The sequence below is a fragment of the Urocitellus parryii genome, unplaced genomic scaffold, assembly GCF_045843805.1.
Source record: "Urocitellus parryii isolate mUroPar1 unplaced genomic scaffold, mUroPar1.hap1 Scaffold_91, whole genome shotgun sequence".
NCBI lineage: Eukaryota > Metazoa > Chordata > Mammalia > Rodentia > Sciuridae > Urocitellus > Urocitellus parryii.
Genome location: NW_027554225.1, coordinates 239,909 through 249,948, shown reverse-complemented (window position 1 = coordinate 249,948; position 10,040 = coordinate 239,909). Strand labels below are relative to the sequence as shown.

The 10,040-nt window shown below is 40.1% G+C and overlaps 1 protein-coding gene across 2 annotated transcripts; it reads right to left on the bottom strand.

The window, feature by feature from the left end:
• Positions 1-3,498: 3,498 nt before the first annotated feature.
• Positions 3,499-5,181, bottom strand: LOC144253093 (akirin-1-like). 2 transcript variants are annotated; one of them, XM_077795006.1, is made up of 2 exons: positions 4,807-5,181; positions 3,499-4,671 (listed from the first exon to the last, which is right to left on the bottom strand). In XM_077795006.1, exons 1-2 carry the CDS (start codon positions 5,138-5,140, stop codon positions 4,589-4,591), a joined length of 417 nt encoding a protein of 138 aa, XP_077651132.1. In that variant the 5' UTR covers positions 5,141-5,181; the 3' UTR covers positions 3,499-4,588. The 2 variants fall into 2 exon arrangements, with proteins under 2 accessions (XP_077651132.1, XP_077651131.1); XM_077795005.1 differs by having other exon boundaries at positions 3,499-5,155.
• Positions 5,182-10,040: the final 4,859 nt, after the last annotated feature.

The window sequence follows — 10,040 nt, the reverse complement described above, 5'->3', positions numbered from 1 at the left end:
GTTACAGGGTTGCTTGGGGAAGCTTAGGGAAGCAAAAGTCATCATAGAACTAAAATATTCAGCAATGAGCTGACCATTCAAAACCCCTCCTCAGAACCCATTCCTCTTGACTATGGAAACTGTCCTAATATAACCTGCTAATAACTCTGCCATTTTACTTTTAAATTTAGAGATTCTCTAAACATTCAAACAATATAAATACTTGAGAAATTTTAAGTGTATTGGTTTTCTCTTACTGTAAGACTTTACCAAACTTAGAAGCTTAAAACATCACATATAAACCATCTCAGTTTCTGTGGGGCAGGAGTCTTGGTATGGGATAGCTGGATCTTTTGCTCAGAGTCTCTTGAATGTGAAATTACAATGTTAAGAAGGAGTGTGATCTCCTCTGAGATAGGGGTCTTCTTTCACACTCACTAGTTGTTGGTAGGATTTAGTTCCTATGGCTATAAGACATAAGTTTCCATTTTCTTGCTGTTAGCTAGGACAGCTCTTAGCTCCTAGAGGTTGCTCTGAGGCTTTGCCATGTCCCTTTCCATAGGTACTTGACTGCTTACTTCTACCAGGCCAACCTGAGGTTCTCTTTCCAGTCTTGTATAATAAGACATAATTAATTATAGGAGTCACTGTCTCATCATAATCAGTCTCCTCCTTCACTCCAGGAGAGGGGATTATATAGTTATATATACCAGGGGGCAGGAATCTTGGGGGCTGCCTTACTGCAACAAGATTTAATGTCATCAATGAAAGCCATCTTTGGAGAACTGCTTGGTTCCTACTCACATGCACTGTGAGTCCAGTTATCAAATGAAAACAAAACAAACCAGAGAAAAACAGTAGCACTTCAAAAAGGAAAGATTTGGCCATCAAATAATTAAGAGATGGCCTTGGGGGAAATATTTGTTAAATGCATTATTTTTATTTTAAAAAGTGCTTAGAAACTCAGTCATGAAACAAAGGGTATTATTGTATTATCTCCCATAAAGTTTATTACAAAATTTTATTCCAGTACAATCAAAAGTTGATTCAACATTTGTCCTAGTAATCAGAAGATAATTACAATAAATTTGTAAATTATTAAAAGGTGAGTAATTTTATTTAAAAATTTTTTGTTTTATACGGTAAAACCCCAATTACTTCCTTGCCCCATTTACTAAATTTTGATCCCCCTTTTAAGTTGCTTCATGTGGTTTCTAATCTGTGATCAATTCCATTGGGGAATGAAAGCCTAATTTGAAAAGTGCATGGAGTTTGGGGAGATGATTCAGTTTGGTGTATCATATTCATGAACTTTTACCCTCTAGTGGTTACCTAGATGCCACCCAGTTATATATCTATAGGTATGAACTCAGCTAGAATGGTTGAACATAAAACTATTTGTTGAGCCAAGTCTTACATTTTTCCAGGGATGATATTCAAAATTATTTATAAACAGCAAGGCATAGATACTGACCAGTCAGAATAGGTGAGTTCCATAAGCAAATGATTGGGCCATTCTGGGGCATTTCAGACACAGAGCATATGGTTTAGGTCATTTCATCTTACTCTAAGCCAGTCTCATATTGCGCATTTCTAACCTGTGAAGCTAATTTTTCAAATGATTATGCTGAAATCACTCTGGTCAAAGGAAGAGAGTAAATTCCCTGTTGAACCATTTGAGAGTCCAAAGGTCAACACTCAAGCATTTAAAAAGACTCTCTCCATACACTCCAAACAATCTCCTTTCCTTTCTCAGGATGACATTCCCAAAGGAAAACAGAAAAGCTAGGAAGAAGGTAGAACTTTCATTCAGTTTGCATTTTAGTAGATTGTATATGAGATATGTTAGACTTAAACTCAGTGGTTATTTTTGTGTGTGTGGAGAGAGAAAGAAATCTACCATTATACATTTCAGATACTGGTTTTATACCAGACTTCTCTAAGAAGCTGGTCCTTTGACTTTAGGCATATTTTCAATGTAATGTTAGACTAGTGTGAGGTCTAAAAGTCCTGAAAGTCATTTCCCTAAATGTGAGTTCCTCTCTAAGTTTTCTGTCCTAGGCACCTCACTTGACTCATCTGTATCTTGTCCTTGTGTTAGACCTTGACCATAGACTGAAAACCTCTGCTTCCTTTTTTTCCCTGAAAACTAGATTATTGAAACAATGCAAGCACTCACTTGTTCAAATATTTTTGTTTCCACTGTTCCTGTTTATTCTTTACTTATTTGTGTCATTTTATGGTATTTTCAAAAGTATATATATTTTAAAGTGCATAAGCAATAGTTAAATATGTGTTTATAAAATGGCTCCCCAAATATACAACTATAGAAAGGAAGAAAGGGAAGGTCTTCCTGATCTTCCGACCTCCACTCCCACTCTTTTTCTAGGGAGGGGTGTCTATTGTTGGCCAGTCCTAACACACTCTCGTCTATGCATTTAGTACTTGCAGATGCACATTTGTATGCATTTAAAAAAATTAAGATCATCCTTAACATATTTTTCCATCATTTTTTGTCTCACAATATGTTTTAGAGAGTTTTCAATGGAAGGAACCATAGATGTTCAAAATAGTAATTGTGCTAATATGAGTTATGTACATGCTATAGGTCAAACAATGTTCTGTCTCTTTAAGAATGGTGCCTTACTTTATTTTATTATCCATACAAAAGAAGAAACATTTTATCATCTTCTTTTTAGCTTTGGGGGAAACCAAGTCAATGAAAAGTTAAGACATTGGACAATATAACATAGCTGGTAAGCAGTGGGTCTGAGCTCTGAACCCAAGCAGCCTAGTTCTGAAGGCTCTGTCCTAGCCATTGCCCTTTACTTCTAGTATAGCGACACCATACTTTATTTAATATGTCCTTACTGCTGGGTATTTAGGTTACTAAAATTTTGATTATTATAAGTGATATTACATTGCAAATCCTTGTCTATATGTCTTTTTTGTTTATGTACAAATATTTATGTGAGATAGAGCCCTGAAATTGTGCTCTCTGGGTCTGAAGATGTGTACTTATCTAAGTATATTGATTTAGTAAGAGAAGGCCTGACAATTACCATATTTATTTATTTATTTATTTATTATTTTTTTTATAGCTTAAGTATTTTATTTGCAACTAAGCTTGTTAACACTATATAATGAAAATGTACAAAGAATAATGTTGCAGTTTTTGGTTAGATTTAAGTCAGACATTCATTAATAAGGAATCTTCGAATGTGAATATTCCAAAAATTTCTCTAAGCCATCTGATCAGAACAACTGTCTCTGAATATTACCTTACTTTGGAAGGTATTGGCATACATTTGAATTAAACTCAAAAATTTTCAAAATAAGCCATAATTAAAAAAACTATTCTATGTTCAAACTAAAACAATTTTAATAGAACTTTCCTTTCCAGAAACAATAAAGGAAACAAGGCATTTTGTAAAATGTGGTCCTGAACAAGTCACAGTAAAAAATAAATGTATACTTAACTCCACCTCCTCAAAACAGAGGCTATTTTCTGCTCTGCAGCCTTGGAAACAAGGTGAAGAACAGCCTATAAGCAACTTCGGGTAGGGGGTTGCCAAAACAAAGCTCAAGCAGTTGAACATGGACACCTCAGAAGAATTTGGGGGAACCTGACCAAAGAATCTGAATTGTATTTTTAATAACTAATACAAAGGTGAAGTGGTTCCTCCCAAGTAGCAGTGCTGCTGGGGCCTGGCCCAGTCCCTTGCTCACCTATACTATGCTCCCGAGCAAACCCCAATGCTTCTGCTCCAGGAGAGACTGTTTCCCTTTAGAGGTTCAGTGTCCAGGGAGCTCTTTGATTGTATGAATGAGGTGAGCGGCGACTCCACGGGGTATTTTAAGGCTTGGAGTCAAAGATTTTTTTTTTTTTCCTAACACAACTAGGTAGAGTCCATGTGTCAATGGCCTGTCTCCAGTTTGTTCTAACTTCTTACCACACATTTGTAGATCTAGGACCGAAGACCTTTGCTATATCATCATAATCACATCTAATGTCCATCCTAACTTATGATTCATATTCTGTGCCTGGAAACAGTCCGTGTATTTAACAATAATACCTACACATAAAACAATCCACTGTTACAACTTATATGGTCACAAAACATTAATGATCTTCGATAGACCAAGCAAATGTTTTTAACCATAATTGTCGTGCATCAAATTCACAGCCAGAATCCCCAAGATCAAAAAAAAAATTTGCACAATACAAATAATAACTTAAAATATACATACACACACATACACACACTCTCACACACACTTCTTACAGAACTGTGCTTGGGGAAACTCCATTTGTTGAGTGCCACTGAAGGCATATTTTGCTAAACTGCTGCTCCAGGTATTTTTGTTTGGAAAATCTATCACAGTAGGGCACAGCTGTTTATTGGATGAGCAGAAAAGAAAGATATGCTTGTGGCAACCAGAAAGTTTTAAGGTCTTTCAAGTTGTATAAAATGGACCTGCAGAAACGTTTAAGTGTTCTCAGGATGCAAAGTTTTGGAGCTGAAATGTGATATCAAACCAGTTGCAAAAAGTGTACAGCAGCCATCTCTTGAGGTCAAACCTGGTACCCAGATAATGCAAGAAAGCTTCAGGATACATAGCTTGTTGGTCTTGTCCCATATCGCCGCATAATCTGATCATGTGTGAATTTCACAAAAGATTCATACTGTTCTGCTAGTTTGGTGTTGAGGATTTGCTCATACTCCTCCCGAATTTTATCTTCATAGTCTTTTAAAAGCCTCTCACATATTATTCCAACTTGTCGAAGGGTAAAGGTGGGCTGGTCCTTCTTCATCCAGGAGGAACCTGGAGAGCTAGGTGCTGTGAGTGCTGAGGAGTGAGGCTGGCTTTCTGAAGTACAAGCTTCACTCTGATTGAGAACAACTTCTAAATGTCTCCACCTCTGATAACGACTATATTCTTGCTTTATGTTCTGAAAAATTTGCTCCGGAGTTGGAAGGCGCCACTCGCTGCCGGGCGGGGCGGGCTGCTGGAGAGTCGGCGGCGGCTCCGCGTCAGGGGGCCTGAGGCCCGGAGTGGGGCCGGGCAGAGGGGCGCAGCGCCCCCGCTTAGGGGAACCGGGGCTTAGCAGCGCCGCCTCGAACTCCATGGGCCGCTTCAGCGTCGCCCCGCACGCCATGACGCTGAGGGGCCAGGGACCAGGGGCGGACGCGGCGGCTGCTGCGGCCCAAGCTCTGGCTCCTCAGCCGGGCTCGCAAGCCAAGCCCACAATTACCATATTTAGAGCACAGTATGACAGTTTCATCTGCAGGACTTGAGGAATGTCTGAGCCCTCAAGCCCAGTACTTTATACCATGATCTCATCCTCCATGTCACCCTCCCACTTTCCTCTCCTGATCTGTCTCCAGAGAGGAGCTGGCTAACCCACAGACTTCTCTGTGAGTTTCTGTTTATTTCATTTGCATTCAACATGTCTTATAATGATACAATTAGCATATAAAGGAGGTTCCATTGCCCAGGAGACTGTGAGTGGGACAGGGTTCCATCTTGCTGGGATGTCCTAGAGTCTCTTTTGTTGGTTGGATTTGAACAGAGCTCTTGATTATTCTTATTCTTGCAGTCACAAGAATGTAAACTCATCTCCTCTGTCTTATTTGTTTATTCAAAGGTCTCATCAGCCTATATCCTTTTTTCTTAAAAATTTTCATTTAACTCATTTTACTTTTACTAGTTTTAATACATTTATTTCACTATAATGTAGTCACCTTTTAAACAATATTGAGCACTCAGTATAAATGCCATTTGTTCAAGGTCATATGTCTATCTTACCTCTCTCCTTTATGGAAGCCTTAACTGGATACAATGAGCTGAAATTTCTGAGTAGTCAAATAACTGTGGCTTGATTTACTAGAGATACAAGCAGGGATTCATTTCTGGGTGCCAAGGTAGGGATTGAAATGGGAATGCATTACAGAGAGTATAAAATAATACTTAATAAAAATCCTTCTCTCTCAAGAGTTATAAGAAAAGTCCTCATTTGGATATGCAAATGAGAACATTGTTATAAGGGTTTGATCCTGTGATAATTTTCAGAAAACATAGAAGTTTAGCTTATAGGCTGAATTTGCTGGTAGAATTATATTCTGCTTTCCTGGCAAATATTCTTTCTGCTTGTGCCTCAATAAAATCTATGTCCCATTGGGTCTTTAATAAACACTTTATATTGCATTTTGTTCTTTTTCCCTTAGGTAAACTGATGGTAGAAATTCCAAATCGGGTGTTTAAGAAAAATTCAGTTACAAGCCTCCTTTCATTTTTACATATACCATACCACTTCCTCAGCCAAGTATATTTTTCTCCACTTTAACTCTCCATTGCCTGTTTAAGTCAAGACCTTTCTCACCCTCTACAAAGACAGAAATTAATTCCAAAGTCTTATCACTGCTTGAAGTCAATTCTTGAAAGATAACTTTGACCTCTTTGCAGATTCTTTTCTGTCCCTTGAAATTCTTCCCACCTTGTGTGAGACAAGGGGATCATAAGGTCAGTTCTTTCCCTTGAAGGGGGGTCTGCCCACAAGCTGTACCACGAAGTGAGCTGGAATCAGGTGTGAGCTGTCAGTGGAGATGGAGCTAATGGAACTGAGGGGTGTCCTGAAAGTACTATATTCTGTTATCACCAAATCTACCATCATGCAGCCATTTCATGTTCTGGAGTATTCCCCAGATTCAACCCATTTGTGGTGGTCTCTGCTTGGTAGGAGAATGCCCTGGTGGATCAAGAAAAAACAGAGAGGCAGGCTGCTGATGGACAAGAAGCAAGAGAAGCAAGTTCTTGCATTTAGACTTGTGACACAGTCTGTTTCCTTTTAAAATATGATGTCGTAGCAGAAGCATTTTTGGAAAAAAATATCATTAGACAAAATAGTAATAAAGAAGTTTCTATTTGAGTTAAGATATTTACCTTAGGTTCTGTTGGCCAACCAGCCGTTGCTAGGTCAAATTAATGGATAAAAGTGAAAGTTGTATATCATATAGATTCTATTTAAGTGTTAGACATAACCCTTTTCATTGATAATTAAAACATCATTTTAAGAGTCTGAACTTTTAAATTATTTCCTCTGATTGCTGAGAGCTCCATTTTCCACAGAAACATGCAAATGTCTTGGCAGAGGGTAAGATCATCATCAACCTCGTCTTCTCTGTCATTATGAGGGCATACTCTCACTAAATAAAAGAACTTTTTGATGTTGTAAGCATCTGTGAATTTTCATTGCTCACTATTGCAGTTTCCATATGTTCTAAGAAATGCATGGAAATTTCCACAGGAGAGGCTAACTATGCCCATTGCTTTGATATAATAAGAAAGCAAACTTTGTGGAAACTATTTTGTTACAGACTCTATAGTCAGAAAAAGATCAGATCCCACTGCCCTGTGGGATTTGGTTAGAAGAGAGCCACAACAAACCTCATACCATATATTGACAGCATGAACCACCATTCAGGATACTCTTTGTATCCTGCTCTCAAATTAAGATAAATCAAAGAAGTGTCAGAATATTTCTTTTTTAAAACATTTTAATTGGTGCATTATAATTACACATAGTAGTGGTATTCATTATGTCATATTCAGTGTCTGAATATTTATAACTACAACTACCATGAGTTTTCCTTTGAAATCACTGCTGCTGCATATTTACAAATAAATACATTTTAGCTGAGTTGCCTCTGGGACTAGCTGAGCTAGTCTGGGATGAATTCCTTTGTGCAGAAGAGTTCAAAATAGGTTCCCACCATTACTTAAATAATGCTCATTTAGCGTGTATTTAATTATATCCCACATGGTGATGTTTCTTTTTTGGTCTTTTTCTACCCTACATTGATAAATTTGGGGTGTATACTTCCTTTATCATGTCTAATATCTTCCCTGAAGTAAGTGCTCCATAAATGTTTGTTGAACTTGTGTTGATGGCTTGGAGCTACTTAGTTTGATGTGGGATAGAACATCATTTGGCTGCAAGGTTGTGACTGTCTGGATCCCATGCATCTCTCAGGAAGGTGTCTGCTCTCAGTGACAACAGCAGACCAGATCTTCCCGCCCCACTTCACTCTGAGTCTGATTTCCATAGACATAGAGAGATCGGGTGGCTCCAGAGCTCCACAGTGAAAGGCAAGCTGGGGAGGAGCGGGTGGCTAACAGAACACTTGCTCTTTGGCAAGCAGGGAAGAGAGTTTGTCAACGGACTCCCGCATGTGACATTTGGCATCATTTCCAACTAATGACGTTTTTCAGAGAGCCTTGCAGAGTTTGTCTGCTTACTCAACCAAGTTACGATCACCCAGAGACACAGCTATGTGGGATCTGGAAAGTGAATTAGCAGGTTGTTGGTCTCCGAAGGTGCTGGGAGTGTGTGGACAGAGAGTGATGGCTCTGAGAGGAGGAAAGCATCTTCCAGCTTAATACCTTTCCAGGCCCTGTTGCACCTGCTGTGGTCACTGAGAGGATCTCTCCTAATTAACCTTTCCTGGGATGTCTTCAAAAGGGCAGTCATTTGTGCTCACCTTGCCATGCTTCCTTGGGTACAGAAAGGTCAACTGCCATTGTGCAAACCCTCACCAGCTGCATGACCTCCCGCCAGTTACTGAATCTCTGAACTCTAGTCTCCTCATCAGTTCCATGCCAACAGTAACACCACACAGATCTGTTCATGCAGTGGCCAGGGGGAGTTACAGGCCAAAATGTGCTGAGTGTTGATGCAGGGCCTGGCATGTCATAAGGGTATGGTGACATTTGCTAATGTGATGTTTGGAAGACTACATCTGTCGGGCAGAAGAAAGGTAGGAGTATTTCTACTTGAGAAGGAGGATGGTGAGACAGAGCAGTGGCTTGTCCAGGTTCACACAGCATATCAGTAGCTTTGCTGAGAGCCCTCTTCTAATAAAGAGGTGGACCTGGTCAGAACACAGGTCCAGTCCCTGACCCACCTGCCCAGGTACACTGAATTTTTCAGGCTCCTTCTGAGTTACAGCCTCTGTGCTCCTCTGTGTGGCCCATGGAATGAGGTCCCATTCTCTATGTGTTCCTCCTAAAGGCAAGAGATATGCAAACCTGTGTATATACATGCACATACACTCATGCTCACGTGTGTACAACGTAACCACGTTGGGAGGGGCTGCCTTCAGTTCTGACAGACCTTGGGAAGAGGGCTTTCTACTTTGAGAAAGGTAGTTAAAATTGTAGTAGAGCAAGTCAATAAATATCCAGCTAAGCAAAGAGGCTGCAGCATATGCAGGCCAACGTACAGAGGCTATGTACTCCAAAATCTACACTTCAAAATACACGTGTACTTGCACACGGGCATCATGTAAGCACATTTACACACCTGTCCAGAGTCTCCTAGGCACTCTACCTAATGCCACTTTAAAGTCTAAGATTTGGGGATCAAAGACTATGTAGAATGAGATTGATCCAGAGTGGCAGTCTACTGTCCCACACCCACATCCTTTATGATTAGAGCAGACCCCCGGAATTGTCCACCAGCCTTGATGACAGAATAGGGCAAGTCTAAAATTCTAAGACCTGGTGGGTATACAGGTGGCAGCTGGGGTGGAGTGGCCACACTCCACCAGTGTGTGCAGGGAATGGCACTGAGGCTGAGGGTACTGGCTCCATCCTCCCACATCAGGAGTCCTCGGGTGGGTGGCACCCGGGGTTCTGGTGGAACTTTGAGGAGAAAAATCAAGTGGAAGTAAGGAACGAGGTTTTTGCCATTTCTAACAGTAAATACCAGGTTGTCATCAGCTCTTTGTGCTTAGAGAGGCAGGAATGTGTGTGTGTGTGTGTGTGTGTGTGTGTGTGTGTGTGTGTGTAAGAGAGAAAGGGGAGAGAGAGAGAGAGAGAGAGAGAGAGAGAGAGAGAGAGAGAGAGAAGACTTTAAAATTTAATTGGCCTGCAATGAAAGATTTAACTGTTTAAAAACACAGCTCTCTCAGTCCCAGACCACAACTTATTTGCTAATGTGGGAGGTTGGGGGACCATGAAGAAAGGAGGAGGGGAGAGTTGACTTCCTGATGGAGCCC

What these genes read in the sequence shown, in the direction of transcription:
- LOC144253093 (XM_077795005.1), bottom strand. Translation starts at nt 5,140, where the DNA reads ATGGCGTGCGGGGCGACGCTGAAGCGGCCCATGGAGTTCGAGGCGGCG.